We start from the raw sequence: 21,628 nt of genomic DNA on the forward strand, positions 1-21,628 counted from the left end.
CCTCGAACGGCGACGCGGCTTCCGGTTCAGTGATGCGAAGAGCTTCGCTGAAGAGATGAAAATCAGGGTTCCAGCCTACGAACTACGCTTATATGCACTCTAGTCACGCCCTTTTGGCGGGCTTTGATGCAGTGAGCGCCGGACGCCTCTCATTGGATGCGAGTTCGCCCAAGCTCGTCTATAGGTTGCAGCAGTTGCCGCAGAGCAACCAATGAGCTCGCTAGCTAGCCCGGCCAAGGTCTGCAGCCGCCGCACTGCGCTGACAATGGATACAAAATTAAGGATAATTTTTTGGCTTCAATATCTCAGAAAAGATGAATCTTTCCCGTAGCGTAAGCTAGCTTACGCAATACGAGAGAACCTCTCGTAAGAGAACAGAAGTGAATCAGCACATAAAGCATTCAATGTTGTGAGATTTAAAGATTGGAGTGTTTTGTGCGAGTAACATTCACTGTTGAAGAGTTGTGCTTTAGATCATGTTTGGATGTGACTCTAGTTTAAGATCATGTGTTTAATTTACAGAGAAACTCATCAGTACTGAACATCATATAGAACAGACAGATGATGAAACAGTGAGAGTGAAGATGAAGAGGAGGACAAGAGAAAAGATGAACTCTAGATGAAGCAAATGAAAATGATTCACTCAGGAGCAAAAAGGAATTAAAATGAGGATGAAACTATAATATTAATCGTGGAGTTGTACGAGGTAGAGCTTGGCTTTATGAAATACTAATAAAACAATAACAGTAATTATGTAGTTGACACACCAATAAAACATTTTCTTGAAAAAAAGAGCTTCACTAAGATTTATTATTTAAGCTCATAATATGTTTGTGCACTGATCAGTGTTGTGTGTGATTGTGTTTGTGCACTGATCAGTGTTGTGTGTGATTGTGTTTGTGCACTGATCAGTGTTGTGTGTGATTGTGTTGTACGAGCAGCTGCAGTATCTGTCAGTTGTATCAGTGCAGTCACTGTGCAGTCTGACTGACGGAGGTTTTTGTACGACTCTTTATCACTGTGTGAACACCCAGCTATTACTGATCACGTGTGCACTCTGACAGTAATAATCTCCTGAATCTTCAGTCTGGACTCCACTGATGCTCAGAGTGAAATCACTTCCATAGTTTGATCCACTGCCACTGAATCTAGATGGAGTTCCTGAATAAAGGCTTCTTATGTCATAAATGAGGAGTTTAGGAGCTTCTCCAGGTTTCTGCAAATACCAGGCTAAGTTATCATAGTCTATTCCTACATCTGTATGACACTCTATTGTAGCTGTTTGTCCCTGTTGAACAGTTTTAACTTTAGGTTGAGTCACAGTGACTCCTCTGGATCCTGAAGAAAAAACATAAACAATTAAAACAATAAAACAGAAGATTGGTACATAAAATATGGGAAAAACTGCATCATACTTTTATCTATAACTAATACTAACAATAACTGCAACATGTCAGTATTCAATCTTCATGTCTCACCTTGAATACAAACTGCAATAGTCCAGATGAAGATGATGCTGAAGGTCATTGTTGTTGTTTGTGTTGTGTGATGATGAAGATTGTGTTCTGTTCTGCTGTCAGTCATGAAGTGTTAAACTCACAGCACTATAAACACTCTCATGCAAAGTGTCTCTTTATGTAAATGCTCTTCATAGAAGCTGACAGTGGCAGACAAATTTGTTTATGTATGTACCTGTTTATACAAAAATCATGAAGTATGAAGACATCATGAACAACTTTATCAACAACATTATTACATTTTTTAAATAAGATGATTATATTAATAAAGAGGATGTCTCTGCTCAAAAAAGCAGAATCTGTAGATAAATAAATGAGCCACTGATAACAAAGATAACACCATTGCTCAGATAGTGCTCAGATAGTTTTTTTCTTTTCATTTTCATGCTAAAAGTAAGAAAGTCTTTGGGTTAGGTTAAAGTCTTCACCTTTTTCCTCTGTCCACTGGGCAGATTATATTACATTACAGTAATCCAATATTTTAAGAAGTTTCATTTGATGTTATTAACAGAGATTTTGGTGACAGCATTTTAGTCTTCAGAGAATATTTTCAGTCTTGTTTTCAGATCTTTTCTTTGGTTATACAACCTCTAAGAACATTATTAGGAACACTATGGTCCTAATAAAGTTTCCGACATGATCTTCTGCTGTTGGAGCCCATCTGCCCCAAGGTTCGACTTGTTGGGCATTCTGGGATGATATTTTGCTCAATACAGTTGAACAGAGCGGTTATCTGAGTTATTGTAGCCATTCTGTCAGCTCGAACCAGTCTCCGTTGAACTCTCATCAACAACATGATTCCATCCGCAGAACTGCTGCTCTTTTGTTTTGATTTTAGCACCAATCTGAGTAAACTCTAGAGACTGTTCAGTCAGAATGATCGCAGGAGATCAGCAGTTACAAAAATACTCAAAGCAGACTGTCTGGCACCAACAATCATGCCACAGTTCACTGACATCACATTTTTTCCCAATTCCGATGGTTGATGTGAACATTAACTGAAGCTCCTGACCCATATCTGCTTGATTGTTCGCATTGCACTGCATTGGCTGATTAGATAATCACATTAATAATTAGGTGTACAGGTGTTTCTAATAAAGTGTTTGGTGAGTGTATATGCCGGTGACAATAAAGATTTTAGCCAGCAGGTGGAAACAAAAAGAGTTTTTATGTGTTATGAGCCAGTTATTTTGAGGTTCATTGAGTCAGGGCTGATTTTATGCATTGCACTGATGCCACAGGCTTGATGGCTGATTAAATAATCACATGAATAAGTAGGTGTACCTAATAAAGTGCTCAGTGAGTGCGATCTAAAACACAGTAAGTCCCAGTCCTCAAATCTGATTGGACGGGAGGTGTTCCAAGATTGCTGATAAAGATCACTAGAGTGCCCGCAAACTTTTTCAGCTGCCTGGGTTCCGGAAGTAATTTTTCCATTAATTTCTTTCATAGACCTTCATAAAATCCTTCATAAAAGAGTTCTAAACCATGAAACAAATCAACCAGCTTTGAGGTGAATCACAACATCTAAAACTTGATTGGAAGAAAAAAGTATTTGGAAAATGGACAAAAAGAGAAAAGTCCAAGACTGTGTACTTAATGTCTTTTGTGAGGGAATGAACTTGAATCCCATGAAATATAAAAAAGATGTATATTTATAAAACTATTGATTTTAGGTTGTTGATAGGTTGGTAGGTCTGTTTTTAAAGTTATATAAGTTACTATCTTTGAGTGAGGGGATTTAATCAAAGTAAGAACATCAGTTCTTGATCCGCTGCCACTGAATCTAGATGGGATATTTGGCTGTCTTCGGCTTGCGGATTCAATAAGTAGTTTAGGAGCTTCTCCAGATTTCTGCTGGTACCAGACCATACAAGTATATGAACCAGAACAGCCATTGTCCACTTCTGTGTTAGTTTTGCAACTTATACTGTCCAACATAAGTTTTTGAACTAAATAACACATAAACATTTTGATAGATGGATAATTTTATTAATAATTATTTAAATTGAACACAAAATAAGAATTGTTCAAAGTTTTTTCACTGAACATGTCATGATGCATTCTGGTGCTGCTTTAAAATTTGACCAAAATGAGGTATCTTCAAGGGTGCATATGATGCTGTAAAATACTATCTAGGTAGGCAGCTCTCTAGGTTTTAAAACAGAGCTAATGTGACTTTTCCTTAGGAAGAATTCCTCCTTCAGAACTCCTTCAGCACTGTGACGTTTGAGGATTTTTGCATTTTTTATTTGTGTGTTCTTGTAAGAATGGAGAAGGTATGTTTGTGTAATGAGGCAGGCAAAGAATAAAAATCTAAACGCAGCTTTATTAACCTGATAAACAAGTAAACCCGGAGCAAAAGGAAAAGCAAAACACTGGGAACCAAGCACAGAACATGAAAGCTAAACATGCAAAACTGACACAGGAATCAGGGAAGCCAAGGGCTTAAATACACAAGGGAATGAGAAACAGCTGGGGAAACAATCAGAGAGAACCAATCAAGAAATAAAACTACAAAAGGACTACAAAACTAACAGGAAACAGAAACTAAACAAGAATTTCAACATAAAAGTACAAAAACAAAAGACAAAGGGAATATGACTCCAGTTATAAAGCTGTGATCGGACTCTGTTTATATTAAATACACCAGCTCCTCAGATGGTTTGAGCATTAACAAGATGAGCTTCAAGTATAGAACAGTCCAAGATCATGTCAAATTGTCATCAATATATGAAATAAACTACAGAATCCATGTATATTGAGATGTGCAACAGGTTCAATAAAGTAGGAGGGTTAGAATATGTGCTGCTTTGTCAGACAGGTTCTGTTTAATCCCTATTTCTCCCCTGATCATTCCCACCTGTGCCTGTTTTTCCCATTAGTAGTTTTGTGGGCATGTGTGTTGTAAAACATGTGTATTTAGACAATTGTGTCTGGCTATAGACTGTGTGATCTGGTGAATCAATGATTCTGATGGAGGACTTGCAGACACTTTATATTATAGCAATAACGAGTTCTGATCAGTGAAATGTTTTGTTTCATGTAGACTCTTACACAGAGTCTTATCAATATTACGTGTGATTGTGTATCTGTCTAGTTTTAACGCTTATAGTTGGTCAATGATGTGATGTGTTTGTGCATCTGTTTGTTGAATAATCTTTTAGTTAATCAGTGTTATGTGTATCTGTGTATCTATTTGTTTTAATCTTATAGTTGGTCAGTGTTGTGTGTTTGAACATCTGTTTGTTTTAGATCTTAGAGTTGGTCATGTTGTGTGTGTTTGTGTTGTACAGCAGATATTTCACTTCATCCTGTCAATGCAAATATGATTTTCACTCCACACTCCCAGTGACACTGTCTGATTTGTTCAATGATCTGGACTGGAACACACCAGTTTCACTTCTTCTGAATGCTGTGATCAGTCAGTTATGAAGTTATTTGAGTGTCATTTTTATACATCATATTAATATCACTAATCATTGAACTAGCCCATCTTCAACAATGTCTGAAGTCTTTTCTTTAGACAGATTGACAGACAGTTGATGTGATGTTGTCAAAGATCATTAGATCTCTTGTGTTTCCCTCTTTGCAAGGAACTAAAAGCACATTTATGACACATACACATAATCACACACATGCTGTAAGTTACTATTTGCGTTCTCATCTGAAGTTTTGGTGTTTCTGTATGATACAGTAGCTGCATCATGAAACAGGGATGTGAACTTGAGAAACTGTTCATGTTCTTTATGATGCTGGTAAGAGATGATGAACTTTCATATATTGTAATAAAGAAGAAGATTGGATTGGATACATATTGAAGGACACATATTTTAAATAAACACACTGTATAAACAAAAACTTTGAATCAGTCCTTCTGACAGTGATTGAGAAGAGAAATCATGTTGAAAAACTTTCTATTGGTTAATCAGAAACTCTTTGTGTCAAGAGAGCAGAAGTGACTGAACACAGCAGGACTCATGAATTCATTCTGTTCACAATAAACCTGCAATGTGACGATGATCACATCAAAACTTTATCTTAATTATCAAAAATACTGATGAACCTGAACACCAATCATTCATCATTAGATCATATTGTGTTTCATTTGTGTTTGTGCACTGATCAGTGTTGTGTGTGATTGTGTTTGTGCACTGATCAGTGTTGTGTGTGATTGTGTTTGTGCACTGATCAGTGTTGTGTGTGATTGTGTTTGTGCACTGATCAGTGTTGTGTGTGATTGTGTTTGTGCACTGATCAGTGTTGTGTGTGATTGTGTTTGTGCACTGATCAGTGTTGTGTGTGATTGTGTTTGTGCACTGATCAGTGTTGTGTGTGATTGTGTTTGTGCACTGATCAGTGTTGTGTGTGATTGTGTTTGTGCACTGATCAGTGTTGTGTGTGATTGTGTTTGTGCACTGATCAGTGTTGTGTGATTGTGTTTGTGCACTGATCAGTGTTGTGTGTGATTGTGTTTGTGCACTGATCAGTGTTGTGTGTGATTGTGTTGTACGAGCAGCTGCAGAATCTGTCAGTTGTATCAGTGCAGTCACTGTGCAGTCTGACTGACGGAGGTTTTTGTACGACTCTTTATCACTGTGTGAACACCCAGCTACTACTGATGTAGTGTGCACTCTGACAGTAATAATCTCCTGAATCTTCAGTCTGGACTCCACTGATGCTCAGAGTGAAATCACTTCCAGATCCACTGCCACTGAATCTAGATGGAGTTCCAGACTGAAGAGTACTTGTATAATAAATCATGAGTTTAGGAGCTTCTCCAGGTTTCTGTAAGTACCAGGACAGACAGGGTGGGCTACAGCCTGTTAAAGGAGTGCTGGCAGAACATTTCAACACAACAGTCTCTCCTGGAGCAGCAAGTTTCACTGAAGGAGTCTGAGTCACTGTGATCTGTCCACTCGATCCTGAAGAGAAATTCATAAAGAATTCAAATGTGAAGTGCATCAACACTAATATAAACAATAACAACCATATTTATAAGATACATTAATATTTACATTTTATTAAGTATTTTTCAATGTTTAAATGTTTGATTATATACCTTGTATACAGAATAAAAGTGTGCAGATGAAGATGATGCTGAAGGTCATTGTTGTTGTTTGTGTTGTGTGATGATGAAGATTGTGTTCTGTTCTGCTGTCAGTCATGAAGTGTTAAACTCACAGCACTATAAACACTCTCAGATCACTGAAGCATGTGCTGACAATGCAAAGAAGTGGGCAGGATCTTCAACAGTCTGTACTGCTACTAAACTAATATACACACTAATATACTGTAAACATCCTGTTGAACTCACTGAATGATGAACATTCCCAGAGCATCAAAGAATGTCCTGCAGAAAGTCAATATGAATGTGACGTGAAGATGTTTGATGGTTTTCATGTTTGTTTGTTTTAAGTGTCAGTTTCAGTGTGGTTCAGATCTTGACTGTAACTTTATTAAAAAGTTACATTTAAAAGTTTCTTCTCAACAGATCACATTATTCTCAAAGATCCTCTCATGAATTTAGAATTTTTTAAATAAATAATATTGTCTAGTGCTTTTCTGTTGATGTGTGGTGGACATGAGATGTCAAACAGTAATAACAGTGTTCTGCAGTGTTACATGTTACACTTCATGTAAAACTGATTTTAAAGAATATTTCTCTTAGTCTTGTTGTGATTGTGGCCTTTAGGCACATTGCACAAAATTATATTCAAACCAATCCGTCACACTTTGAGCTCCAAACATGAATGACACCTCAAATCCTGCAGCTTGTTGAGGAGAGTTGTGCTATTACTCTTTTGGTGGATGATAAAACTGGAGAAAACCCCCCATAGACTTACATTGATGGAGGCACGTGAGCCATATCAAGAGACCAGAATATTATAGAGACTTGAGGGTGTGCTCTTTTGACTCGGGCCAGTAAGGAACCACCTAGCAACACCCTAGCAACCACCCAGTAGACTCACCACACTAAAATCAACTCAGAGCAACTGTTTAGTAACATCCTGGCAACCATCACAACACTGGCATCATGATGGGTACTTTTGCATGGCAAACATCACTTTTATTATCTTTAGAAAATACAGGACATTCCCTTGTGTAGTCGAAATATATTCACATATTAAACCTAAAAACTGTTATTGGAATAAATGGTGTTCAAGGTGCATGTCTGCTGTACAACTACCCTAAATAAAATTCATACAGAACAGATTATTATTCTCATTGTTTGCACACAAAAACAGTATTTCTGCTGATTTCAGTTCAAATGATTGAAATATCTGACTTTTCAAATTCAATATATGTTTCCATATTTTATTTATTAATACTGAAATAATGATCAAATATAATTTTTATACAATTATGAAAAGCAAATACGACAATGAGATGAAAATGTCATTAATATGAAATCACTTCTCTGTGATGCATGTGTGTGTGTGTGTGTGTGTGTGTGTGTAAAGATGTGTTAGTGATGTGTTTATAGTGCAGTTATTGAAGTGTTCAGAGGTTTTTGTACAGTCGCTCTATTAGTTTGTATCACTGTGGTGGACGTTCGGCAGCGGCACCAGACTGGATGTTGGCAGTAAGTCAATAATCATATAATCATTTTAATATAATAACTAAATAGTTTTAAAGCACTTCAATGTATTTTCTAACTTTATAAATGTATAATTTAAATGATTTAGTGTTCAATATTGTCTTGTAGATTTATTGTGTTTGAATGCTCATAATGAATGAAATCAATTCACGATTTTTATTCTAGAATTTCTTTTTAGATTAAAACTATTTGCACCATTTTCAACATAATGAATCTTAAATCTATGTTTATTAAGTTTGGATTCATAATTGTTCTCTGTGTTAATAAGTTCAGCTCTGATGGATTCTTTAGATTGATGTGAATTTCTAAATGTGTCCAGGAAGAAATGAACGCTGCACGAATACAACATTTTTATATTTAATAAAACTTCAATGCATAAAAATATAAATCTTCACAATTTGTTCATGTTTAAGAGTTATTTTAAATGTTGGGCAGTATTTGGTGCTAAATCCGTTACATGTTTTATTTTACTCTTTTATTTATTTTATTTGGATTTCCCCAGAAATGACAATGGGAAACATTTAGTGGAGGTGTGAAACATGATGTCAAAAGTGTAATATTTATAATGGAGTTTTCAAAAGCTGCAAATAGTTCGATTCCTGCAGTTGTTTTTACAGTACATTTGCATCAGGTGCTTATTGTGTAAAGAGAAATACATAAAAAACATTCTTCATCTTTTGAGTTGACCGCTGATCTCTGTTTGTCAGGCAACATCTCTCCTAAAGTGAGCGTCCTGCCCCCCTCCAGTGAAGAGATTTCCACAAAGAACACAGCAACACTGATGTGTGTGGCCAACAAGGGCTTCCCCTCAGACTGGAGCCTGAGCTGGAAGGTGGACGGGATCAGCAGGTCTCAGGAGAGCAGTGCTGGGGTCCTGGAGAAGAACGGTCTGTACAGCTGGAGCAGCAGCCTGACTCTCTCTAAGCAGGAGTGGATCAAGGGGGTCTCAGTGAGCTGTGAGGCCAGCAGGAGAGACCAGCAGCCGCCAGTCACTGGAGAAGTGAGGAGAGATCAGTGTTCAGAGTAGATCCACTCACTTCTGTTCTGCCCTTCTTACTGATGTCTCACATGGAGACTAACAGCACATGAGGGACTCCATTCATTCTCTCTCTCATCTGTCAAACAACATCAGACACCAGTGCATGTGTGCTTTTTTATTCACTGCTCATTGTCTTTTATTCTGATTCAACATCAAATAAAATTATATTATACCTTCATGTCTTTGATTTGTGTGGTCTTTTTTGAAAATGAAATACTTTTTAGTTCAAGGTTTATAATGAAACTTCACTCAACAGACCATGAAAACACCTGCTGATATTTACTGTAAAACAAGACTGTGACCGAATGACTAATCCTCAAACATTTAGTGCTGCTGGTAACTTTATCAATTTAATAAGAGATTTTTGAAATATAAATATGACAGACACATATCCTTCACATGTCAGTAGTTCTTCTATGTGTTGTTACATGAAACTCTTCTGAGGACGGTGAACATCTGCTGATGGAGCTGCTCTATTCTGAGAGGAAAGAATCACTCATCCTGATGATGCAAATATGAGTTGAACTGTTTGACACTTTATTCTGTGAAATGAGACAGTTCAGTTTGACTAATGGAGAGATGAGGTTTGTTCATATTCATCAGTTTTCAGCAGTCATACTGACATTATGAATGATTGAATGAACTGTTCAGTCTGTGATAAGACACAGTGAATGATTCATTCTGATGTGTGTTTTTCAGTATCTGTTTCTCAGCATAATCAGCTACTTTATTTGGATGTTTTTATCAATGGACAATTTGACAAAGCACATCTATGATGTAATAAACAGCATGCTGATACAGTGTGAAAAATAAAAATTCAGACAAAAAAAATATTTATCCATCTTCAATCTATCTTCAACCGCTTATCCGAAGTCGGGTAGCGGGGGCAGCTGCTCCAGCAGGGGGCCCCAAACTTCCCTATCCCGAGCCACATTAACCAGCTCTGACTGTGGGACCCCGAGGCGTTCCCAGGAGAGTTTGGAGATGTAATCTCTCCACCTAATCCTGGGTCTTCCCCGAGGCCTCCTACCAGCCGGACGTGCCTGAAACTCCTCCCTAGGGGGGTGGCCAGGGGTTATCCTTACCAGATGCCCAAACCACCTCAACTGACTCCCTTCGACGCAAAGGAGCAGCGGCTCTACTCCGAGCTCCTCACGGATGACTGAGCTCCTCACCCTATCTCTAAGGGAAAAGCCCGCCACCCTTCTGAGGAAGCCCATTTTGGCCGCTTGTACTCGCGACCTAGTTCTTTCGGTCATGACCCAGCCTTCATGACCATAGGTGAGGGTAGGAACAAAAATTGACCGGTAGATCGAGAGCTTTGCCTTTCGGCTCAGCTCTCTTTTCGTGACAACAGTCGCGATAGAGCGAGTGCAATACCGCCCCCGCTGCCCCGATTCTCCGGCCAACCTCCCGCTCCATTGTCCCCTCACTCGTGAACAAGACCCCGAGGTACTTGAACTCCTTCACTTGGGGCAATACCTCCTTCCCTATCTGGAGTACGCACTCCATCGGTTTCCTGCTCAGAACCATGGCCTCAGATTTAGAGGTGCTAATCCTCATCCCAGCTGCTTCACACTCGACTGCCAAGCGATCCAGTGAGAGCTGAAGGTCACGGACCAATGATGACATGAAGACAACATCATCTGCAAAAAGCAGCGATGAGATCCCCAGCCCACCGAACCGCACACCTTCCCCACCCCGACTACGCCTCGATATCCTGTCCATGAATATCACAAACAGGATTGGTGACAAAGCGCAACCTTGGCAGAGACCAACCCCCACATGGAATGAACTCGACTTTGTGCCGAGGACCCGGACACAGCTCTCGCTTTGGACGTACAGGGATTGGATCGCCCTAAGAAGGGACCCCCCCCACCCCGTACTCCCGCAGCACCTCCCACAGTCTCTCCCGGGGGACCCGGTCATACGCCTTCTCCAGATCCACAAAACACATGTAGACCGGATGGGCATACTCCCAGGCCCCCTCCAGGATCCTTGCAAGAGTAAAGATCTGGTCCGTCGTTCCACGGCCAGGACGAAAACCGCATTGTTCCTCTTCAATCCGAGGTTCGACAATCGGCCGAACCCTCCTCTCCAGCACCTTGGAGTAAACTTTACCAGGGAGGCTGAGAAGTGTGATACCCCTGTAGTTGGCACACACTCTCTGATCCCCCTTTTTGAAGAGGGGAACCACCACCCCGTTCTGCCACTCCTTAGGCACTGTCCCAGATTTCCACGCAATGTTGAAGAGGCGTGTCATCCATGAAAAAAAATATTTAATTAAATATAAATTAGTAGTTGAAAGTATATAAATAAATTTTATTTAAAGTATATTAAGACTTTTGGCTATATTGTGTGATTGTGTTTTATGAGCAGCTGCAGTATCTGTCAGTTGTATCAGTGCAGTCACTGTGCAGTCTGACTGACGGAGGTTTTTGAACGACTCTTTATCACTGTGTGAACACTGGACCACTGTGATAACTCAGACAGTAATAATCTCCTGAATCTTCAGTCTGGACTCCACTGATGGTCAGAGTGAAATCACTTCCAGATCCGCTGCCACTAAATCTAGGTGGGATATTTGACTGTCTTTGGCTTGCATATTTAATAAGTAGTTTAGGAGCTTCTCCAGATTTCTGCTGGTACCAGGTGTAACGGGTATTTGGGCCTTGCTAACCAATAATAATACTTCATTAATATTAACTATAATGAATTAAATAGGTAGCTATAGAAATAAACAGTATAGGCTAATTAGGTCACAGAAGTCTAAATTCGACTACAGGAGCTGGTGGTCAGTAACAACACAGAAACATAAATGTTAAACTTGGTGCAGGTACCATATATTGATAAGTGATTAAACAAAATATTTACGACAAAAATAATAAAGGACAAAAAAATAGAAAAAACCCAAAATATTGACAGACTACAGTTGAACTGGTTATAGTTAAGTGCACTTTGTGGTTATTGTTCAAGTAAAGTATGATAATGAAAATTACAACAAATGCCATACACAAAAACCAAAAACAAAAATAACTGTCCCAGCGATGTTTGGTTTCTTCAAGACCAACGCGACAACCCACAAGGGTTTTATGAGAGTTTATGTTAATAAGTCCATACGTTAATGTTCGTCAAAGGGAAGAATGTGGGACTGAAGCGCTGGTCTATGGAGAAGTGTGTGGGGGCAAGCTACAGACAACCTTCCTACCAGACCAGTAGAGCGGCTATTCAGTGGATGCTGCACAGATGGTAGGCTCCCAGCCGTAGTAATTCAGCTCGCCATCATTCATCTCCAAACAGAGAGAGAGAACCTGGCCTATAGTGCAACAACAGGGCCAGTAAATAATAAAGCTGAGTTGGAACTAGGTTTGCATTAAACTTTAGCTAATTCCACACTCACATATCCTTTCCAGGTATACCCAAATCTAAATCATTACAAAATAATCAATAAAAAAAGTACAACATACAAATAATAAACATTAAATGCAATATTAAATTAATACAATCAAACGTGAAATATTAAAGTTGCATTACCCACACAAAATTCAAATAAATAATCAAACAGTACTGCATGTAAACACACCTAGTGCAACCAAATCTATCTGTAATCTGTAAACCAAAAGAAATTGGCAGACTTCACAACAGCATAAAATGAATCAAAACCATTTCAAGTCAAGTGGTCAAGTCAAGTGGTTTTTATTGTCGTTTCAACCATATACAGTTAGTACAGTACACAGCAAAAGGAGACAACGTTCCTCCAGGACCATGGTGCTACATAAAAACAACAAAGGACCAACATAGGACCACATGAGACTACACAACGAAATAAAATACCTATATAAACTACCTATATATACCTATATAAAGTGCACGTGCAAACATGTGCAAAAAGTACAGGACAGTACAACAAATTACTGACAATGAACAGGACAATAGACAGTGCAGCGCCGACCAGTACTCAGTAGTGCAAAAAGATGACAGTTTCTAAAAATGTAAACATAACACACTATGAGATAGTATTCTATGCACATAGCAGTTATTGGGGTAGCAGACAGTTATAAAGTGACAGTAATTAAAGTGCAACTCAGGACACGTGTGTGTGTCAAACCAGTCTCTGAGTATTGAGAAGTCTGATGGCTTGGGGGAAGAAGCTGTTACACAGTCTGGCCGTGAGGGCCCGAATGCTTCGGTACCTCTTGCCAGACGGGAGGAGGGTAAAGAGTTTGTGTGAGGGGTGTGTGGGGTCGTCCACAATGCTGGTTGCTTTGCGGATACAGTGTTTTTTGTAAATGTCTTTGATGGAGGGAAGAGAGACCCCAATGATCTTCTCAGCTGTCCTCACTATCCTCTGCAGGGCTTTGCGGTCCGAAACGGTGCAAGTCCCAAACCAGGCAGTGATGCAGCTGCTCAGGATGCTCTCAATAGTCCCTCTATAGAATGTAGTGAGGATGGGGGTTGGGAGATGTGCTTTCCTCAGCCTTCGAAGAAAGTAGAGACGCTGCTGGGCTTTCTTGGTGATAGAGCTGGTGTTGAGCCAGGTGAACACCAAGAAATTTGGTGCTCTTGACGATCTCCACAGAGGAGCCGTCGATGTTCAGCGGAGTGTGTTCACCTTGTGCTCTCCTAAAGTCAACAACCATCTCTTTTGTTTTGTCGACATTCAGGGACAGGTTGTTGGCTCTACACCAGTTCGTCAGCCGCTGCACCTCCTCTCTGTATGCTGACTCGTTGTTCTTGCTGATGAGACCCACCACGGTCGTGTCATCGGCGAACTTGATGATGTGATTCGAGCTGTGCATTGCTGCACAGTCGTGAGTCAGCAGAGTGAACAGCAGTGGACTGAGCACACAGCCCTGGGGGCCCCAGTGCTCAGTGTGGTGGTGGTGGAGATGCTGTTCCCGATCCGGACTGACTGAGGTCTCCCAGTCAGGAAGTCCAGGATCCAGTTGCAGAGGGAGGTGTCCAGGCCCAGCAGGTTCAGCTTTCCAATCAGGTGCTGGGGAATGATTGTGTTGAATGCTGAGCTGAAATCTATGAACAGCATTCGAACGTATGAGTCCTTATTGTCTAGGTGGGTGAGGGCCAGATGGAGGGTTGTGGTGATGGCATCGTCCGCTGAACGGTTTGAACGATACGCAAACTGCAGTGGGTCTAGTGAGGGGGCAGCTGGGTCTTAATCTGCCTCATGACGAGCCTCTCGAAGCACTTCATGATGATGGGTGTAAGTCGCGACAGGACGGTAGTCGCTGAGGCAGGACACTGAAGACTTCTTTGGCATGGGGATGATGGTGGTGGCCTTGAAGCACGTTGGAACAACGGCGCTGCTCAGAGAGATGTTGAAGATGTCGGTAAGAACATCTGCTAGCTGGTCTGCACATCCTCTGAGCACTCTGCCAGGAATGTTGTCTGGTCCAGCAGCCTTCCGTGGGTTGACTCTACGTAGAGTTTTCCTCACATCTGCCGTGGTAAGACAGAGCACCTGGTCGCTGGGAGGAGGGGTGGACTTCCTCGCCATCACTTCGTTCTGCACTTCAAACCGAGCGTAGAAGTCGCTCAGGGCATCTGGAAGGGAGGCATCTTTGTCACAGGCAACTGATGTTGTCCTGTAGTTGGTGATGGCCTGGATGCCCTGCCACATGAGCCGCGTGTCACCGCTGTCCTGGAAGTGACTGTGGATTCTCTGGGCGTAGCGCGCTTTGCCTCTCTGATTGCCCGTGACAGTTTGGCCCTAGCTGTTCTTAGGGCTGCCTTATTGCCTGCTCTGAAGGCGGAGTCTCGGACCTCAGCAGCGCGCGACCTCCGCAGTCATCCACGGCTTCTGGTTGGAGCGCGTGGTGATGGTCTTGGAGAAAGTGACATCATCAATGCACTTGCTGATGTAGCTGGTCACTGATGCTGTGTATTCCTCCAAGTTGGTAGAATCGCCATATGTTGCAGCCTCCCTGAACATGTGCCAGTCAGTACACTCAAAACAGTCCTGAAGAGCAGAGATGGCTCCTGCTGGCCAGGTTTTCACCTGCTTCTGAAGCGGTTTTGTGCGCCTGACTGAGCGGTCTGTATGCTGGAATTAACATAACAGAGATGTGGTCTGAGTAGCTGAGGTGGGGCGGGCTCCGCCCGCACGCCTCGGGATGTTTGTGTAAACAAGATCAAGCTGCTCAGCCTCTCGCTGCAAAGTCCACATACTGATGGAATTTAGGGAGCACTGTCTTGAGATTTGCATGGTTGAAATCTCCGGCACAATAAACAGTCCGTCGGGGTGAGCGCTCTGCAGTTCGCTCATAGCCCCATACAGTTCACAGAGCGCTTCCTTAGCGTTAGCTTGGGGAATGTAAACCCGGTTATGCAAACAGTGGTGAATTCCCGTGGTAGATAAAAAGGTCTGCATCTAACAGTCACAAGCTCCAACAGCGATGAACAGTAACTAGAGACTAGCATAGAGTTCTTGCACCATTCCGTGTTGATGTAAACACACAAGCCACCACCGCGAGTCTTACCGCGAGAGAGCTGTATTTCTGTCGGCACTAAACGAGGCGAGCCCGTCTAGCTGAATGGCGGCATCCGAACTCTGTCGCTGAGCCACGCCTCCGTGAAAACAAAGACGCAGCAGTCTCTAAACTCACGCTGCGTAGCCTGCTGGAGTCGGATATAGTCCAGTTTATTGTCCAGGAGCAAACATTTGAGAGCAGGATAGACGGAGAGCCGGCCGGCTAGGGTTTGTTTTTAGCCTAGCATGGACCCCGCCCTCTTTCCGCTTCGCTCTCGCACACCGCTACGACGCCCTCTCCCCGCCACCGGCATCAGGCGACGCCGAGGGCTGGAGGCCTGGTCTCCGCAGCAAGCCGAGTATGCGTAGCGCCTCCTGCAGGTCATCATGCAGCTTGGTTTTTGCATGAGTCTTATATTTGAGTAGTGTCTGGCGATGGTAGACACGAACACTGGTTGCTCCGATGTCCATGTGTTGCAAAAGTCGGGCTTTTTTAACAAAAATAGCACCATTGTGGATCCGGAGTGGCCGCTGCGTGCTACCGCGCCGCCATCTTGGATGCGTCCATTTGTTTAGAACAGCCAATATCAATGCTAACGTTCTTAATGACTTAACATATTAGCATGTAGTTCATTCATTCAGATTACTCACCAGTTCGCTCTATACAAACATACCCTGATGGCAGCGACGGCTTCCCTACAGCCAGTAAGTTGTTCTAAAAAGTGATATTACAACGATATGCTTAACTTAATAGCATGAATAGAGCACAAGAGTGAATAGTTTGTAAAACACAAACCTACCCACAGCTGTCGATCGGCTTCCCCACACCTCTGAATGAGGAAGACGCCGCGGCCCGATTAAACACTCGTGCTCCAAAGCGCGATTGGCTAAGCACAATCACGTGACTGGAGTTACGTGCGGTCGCAGGGCACGTACTCACGCGCAGATATATTAAAGGGACAAGGACAGCCAAACCAATATACAAACATTTAATTTAATATTTTAACCTGGGTTACACAGGCCATACAAGTGTATAAACCAGGCAAGTCATTGCTCACTACAGTGCTAGTTTTGCAACTTATAGTGACCGATTCACCAATCTGAACCATCTTTACAGAGGGAGTCTGAGTCACAGTCACCTGTCCACTAAATCCTGTTTAAAATATAGCAAGAGTTAGAAAAAGTATAACATTCAAATTTTTACGATTTCATTAATTTAATATTTTCTTGCAAACTTTACCTTGAATACAAAGTGTCCAGATGAAGATAATGCTGAAGGTCATTGTTGTTGTTTTGTGTTGTGTGATGATGAAGATTGTGTTCCCCTTGTGTCACTCACTCGACAATGTGTCGATGTTCCCTTTCCGCTGTCCACCAAAGCACACAAAGAGCTGCTCAGAGAGTCTAAGGCCCTGCGTGTGATCCAAATAGATACGCAAAGCATGCGCCGGACACAGCAACGATAAGGTTGGGTCTGCCTCCTCCGGAGGCATTGCTTGTAGGCTCACCGCTTGATCCCTGAAGGGGGTACTGGGACCCTTGAGTACATAGACCGATCAGGGTCTTAGGATAACATGAGTCTTCCGAACTCCAGACACTCTTCTGTGACAGAGAATGCTTGCAGGTCCCCGACCCTCTTGATGGAAGTGAGCGCGGCTTTCAAAGAGGCAGCTTTTAGCTCAACTGACTCGAGGGGCTCGAAGGGGACTCTCCGTAGGCCTGAGAGGACCTGAGAGGACCTGAGAGAGGTGCGGTCTAGGAGGGTTCAGCCTCCTGGCTGCATCCGAGGGTAGCGGATGAGCCAAAGGACCAGGTTCGGGCAGTAAAACGTTGCCCTCCACGATCGTGTCTGCTCGTCATTCACTTCCGTGAAGAATGAGACCGGAGGGGAGCATGGCCACGAGCTTCGCGCCGAACCCAAAACCCAGTCGCAACACCCAAAGGCAGCAGCCCGGTCGAGTCCTCGGCGTCAACATCACCAAGGCGCTCTCCGATGCATCGATCGACATCTCATTCGGCTCACGAGCTCTGGAAGAGACATGAGGCTGGCGGTGAGGTGAGCCTGTCTCATCCCAGTGCTGGACGGAAGCAAACAAGCGTATCGGGAGTGGGCGGTGGGAATTCACCCGGTGGAGCCGTACCCACTGAAGCTCCCGAATCACCTCCAGCGTCAACCAAAGCGGTCTGGTACCCGTTGTTAAGAGGAGACAAGAGGCGGACAGCCGAAGTGGTTTTCTCTCAAAAGAAGGAAAGCCGAGACCAGCAACGTTGCCATCCACGAATCCTCAATGCGCTTATAGCCCAGGCACGTGAGGGAGTGATCGTGACCGTCAGAGGCGGAGAGGTAACAACCGCATCCTGAAACGGCACAGAGAAGAAAGGGTATCTTTAAAAATACGTGTCTTTAGCGGACGTGTATTTAGTGGAGTGCAGAGTGGAGAGAGAACCGCTGGAATGCGATGTATATCCAACAGCAATACTGTGCAGAGAGGTGAATGGACAGCACTTGATCACCTGATTATCCCATTAGAGTAATGCCAAACATGTTTGACCCTGACAGGTTCTTGTCAGAAAATTACAAATCGAGCACGGGAGAGACGCAACGAGCCGCTTGCCTTCTTTCAGTGGACATGACAGAGAGAAAAGCATATTAAAACTATTGTAAACGGGCACACAAAACTAACTCTAATATCTTTCTTTAATGTTCTGTGCAAATTAAGATTCAAGGGTTTAACCGGACACCTTGAGAGCCGCATGAAAGTTAAGAAATTACGACAGGAATATTTATTAAATTCTATATAGAAATATAGAAATATAGATCCTCACATAAACATATTGATAAAAAAAATTACAATCAAATAATTAAACTAGGGATATTATCATTAGATTACCATGAACATGAACAATAATTATATGATTCAAAGTGAAATAAAATGGATTAGGCTATATTAGCAAGTACTTGTGCAGGATGGGAACTATTTCTTCTTCTGCTCATCTTAACATGCACGCTGAAAGACAGAAGCAGACAAGCGCTTGCACGTCACAAGACTTGAAGAGAAGACAGCTTCTTCTGGAGAAAATTCACACTAAAATAACAACATATCTAAAGGTGACATTTCTTATAATGAGTTTGTATGTAATTGTTGTTGATTAATAATTCAATATAATAGTTAACCATGGTTATACTACAGTAATATTGTAGAAAACATGTTTTTTTATTTACTTTTATTTTTTGGCTGAAATCATGGTTTACAGTTTTTTTCAAAACCTTACACTCAAAGAGCAAAACACCGGCCTAGATTTGCACAACTCTAAGCACATTGTCAGCTTCACACATTTAGCAAAACATTACACACACTTGTATGCATTTGACACAGAAATGTATCATAATGTAATTTCCTTGCAATTTCAAAGCAAAGGCTTTAAAAATGAACACACCCATGAACCAATTGGTTAAACACACACACACACACACACACACACACACACACGCGCGCGCGCGCACACACACACACACACACACACACACACACACACTGGTGCTTAATTGTAGACACACCAATCAGGTTTAAGCCCTATAAAAAGGCAACAGGTAAGTTCACCTGTCTTCCAAAAAAAAAAATGGACGGAGGAAGAGGGAGAGTGCGGATGAGAGGGGTAATCCGGAGAGAACAAGGTGGAGGAAGAGGCAGATGAAGACCTGGAGGAGGGGTAGGACATGCACAAAGAAGAAGACAACCAAATGGTGGACCATGTAATAAACCACTGACTAACACTGATAGAGGCTGGACTGAGAGTACAGCCTAACCTAAGCAGGTACAAGGTGGCATCAATAGTTCGGACATTTCATCAAGAGCACAGGTGAGAAACTCATCTTCTGTCAACAGAAAATCCATAACTTACTGCATGTACTATATCAACAGTTTTGGTATCTATTCCTGTATCATTTTACAGTAAGCTACATGTATTTTTTTTGGCCAACATAGGATTGAACGTCGAGAACACCAAGGAGGGAGGGGCCCCATATTCACACAGGAGCAAGAGAGAGAGAGATCATAAACCTCGTTTTGGCCAATAATGCAATCAGACTTACAGAAATTCAAGCCCATATTGTCAATGATCACCAAATTTTCAATAATGTCCAACATGTCTCTCTGTCAACAACAGCCCATATCCTTAAAAAACATCAAGTTCTGATGAAACAACTGTATAAAGTGCCATTTGAAAGAAATTCAGACAGGGTGAAAGTCCTGCGGTGTGAATATGTGGTGGTACGTTTTGTTCACTGACTGTAGTATTGTGTACTGCACACATAACCTTTTTACTGTACAAGTCATTTTACTGTATAGCAGATCTACAGTAAATTGATCTACACAATGTGATCTTTTGTTGTATTTCAGAGAGATTTGCAAATGGATGTGGAGGAAGTCCAGCATGAGTTTATATACATTGATGATGCTGGATTTAACCTGACAACAGTGAGAAGAAGGGGAAGAAACATCATTGGCCACAGGGCTATTGTCAATGTACCAGGGCAACGTGGGGGTAACATTACCCTTTGTGCTGCCATTACACAGAATAGGGTCCTCCACCGCCATGCCAACTTGGGTCCTTACAACACTGACCTCATTCTTACATTTTTAGACAGATTACACAATATTATCACAGCAGCAAACCAAAGGGAACAGATGCAATACATTGTCGTCTGGGACAATGTAGCTTTCCATCGTTCTGCTCTGGTCCAAAACTGGTTTCATCAACACCCACAATTTACAGTTCAATACTTTCCACCATACTCCCCCTTCCTAAACCCCATCGATGAGTTCTTCTCAGCATGGCGGTGGAAGGTTTATGATCTCCGGCCCTATGTCCAGATGGCCCTCATTCAAGCTTTGGAGGAAGCATGTGATCAAATTGAAGTAGCATCCATAAAAGGGTGGATTCGTCACTCCAAAAGATTCTTCCCACGTTGCCTTGCAAATGAAAATATAGCTTGTGATGTTGACGAGGCCCTGTGGCCAGATCCAGCTAGGCGGAGAGATGTTTAGGTTATTTTTCTTTTTTATTCGGTACTGAACTGGATATGTAATTTATGTAACAGTATTACTGTAAGCTTACAGTACAATGGTACGTTCAGTAATACTGTAAGAAAACTGTTTTGTTATGAATGTTTTGTTGAAATGTTCAGTATTGACTGACTTGAGTACATGAAAATAAATAAATATTTGTATTAGTCTGCACAATTGGTGTCAAGTGGTGTTGGTTGAATTTATTTTGACACTTTCTCTGTGTAAATGCTAAAAGTGTTTTAGGTTGAGCACAGGAGTGTTTAACTGATTCAAACAGAATCAGAACATATATGATGGTTGGGTTTATGTTATGGCAACAAGGTTTCTATAAGACATTGTATAGTTTTGACAAAAGTGTTCCATTTTGCAAATGATCTGAGGTGTTGTGCTACTTTGGTGTAGTGTTGTGCTAATTGTGTGAAGGGGTTTGAAAAACCGGGCCCTGTTTTCAAAATTGTGCTTAAGCAATTGAAAAAAACTATAATATTGTAGTAGTTATCATAGTTAACTCAAAAGGTAACTCAAATAAATACCATGCTTAAATTATAGTTACTGCAGTGAAACCATGGTTAATTTTTGTAATAGTAAACAAAACAGAAGTCTAATAATGTTCGGTTCACAAATGTAAAGATAATAATAACTTGAATTATGACTAAATATAATATTTCAATTTACCCATTAAATTCCAAGAAATTGCAAAAAAAAGAAAAGAAAATCAAATTAATGATAGTATCGGTATTGGTAACGGTATCAACGATACTGGACTTGAATTAAGCGGTATCGCCCATCCCTACTGAGCAGCGCGCCCCCTCCCCCTACAGGTGAACACTCCCAATGGAAAAGTAATCAGTAACTCCACTGGACAATTCTGAACAGGAATAATCAATTAAATGTTAATAAAGCAAAAAAGATGAC

The 21,628-nt window shown here is 41.6% G+C and overlaps 4 gene segments (V, D, J or C); 2 read left to right on the top strand and 2 right to left on the bottom strand.

Moving 5' to 3' along the window:
- LOC127638324 (immunoglobulin kappa constant-like) overlaps positions 1 to 21,628 on the top strand; it is a 59,954-nt gene that overhangs the window by 31,033 nt on the left and 7,293 nt on the right.
- LOC127638012 (Ig kappa chain V-III region PC 6308-like) lies at positions 1,016 to 1,527 on the bottom strand. The segment is given in 2 exon segments: positions 1,016 to 1,338; positions 1,479 to 1,527. Coding segments are annotated over 2 exon segments (372 nt in total).
- LOC127638320 (Ig kappa chain V region 3381-like) lies at positions 6,111 to 6,748 on the bottom strand. The segment is given in 2 exon segments: positions 6,111 to 6,442; positions 6,580 to 6,748. Coding segments are annotated over 2 exon segments (438 nt in total).
- LOC127638013 (immunoglobulin kappa constant-like) lies at positions 7,673 to 9,328 on the top strand. The segment is given in 3 exon segments: positions 7,673 to 7,684; positions 8,052 to 8,103; positions 8,826 to 9,328. Coding segments are annotated over 3 exon segments (384 nt in total).

Source organism: Xyrauchen texanus, chromosome 46 (genome assembly GCF_025860055.1).
Source record: "Xyrauchen texanus isolate HMW12.3.18 chromosome 46, RBS_HiC_50CHRs, whole genome shotgun sequence".
Lineage (NCBI taxonomy): Eukaryota > Metazoa > Chordata > Actinopteri > Cypriniformes > Catostomidae > Xyrauchen > Xyrauchen texanus.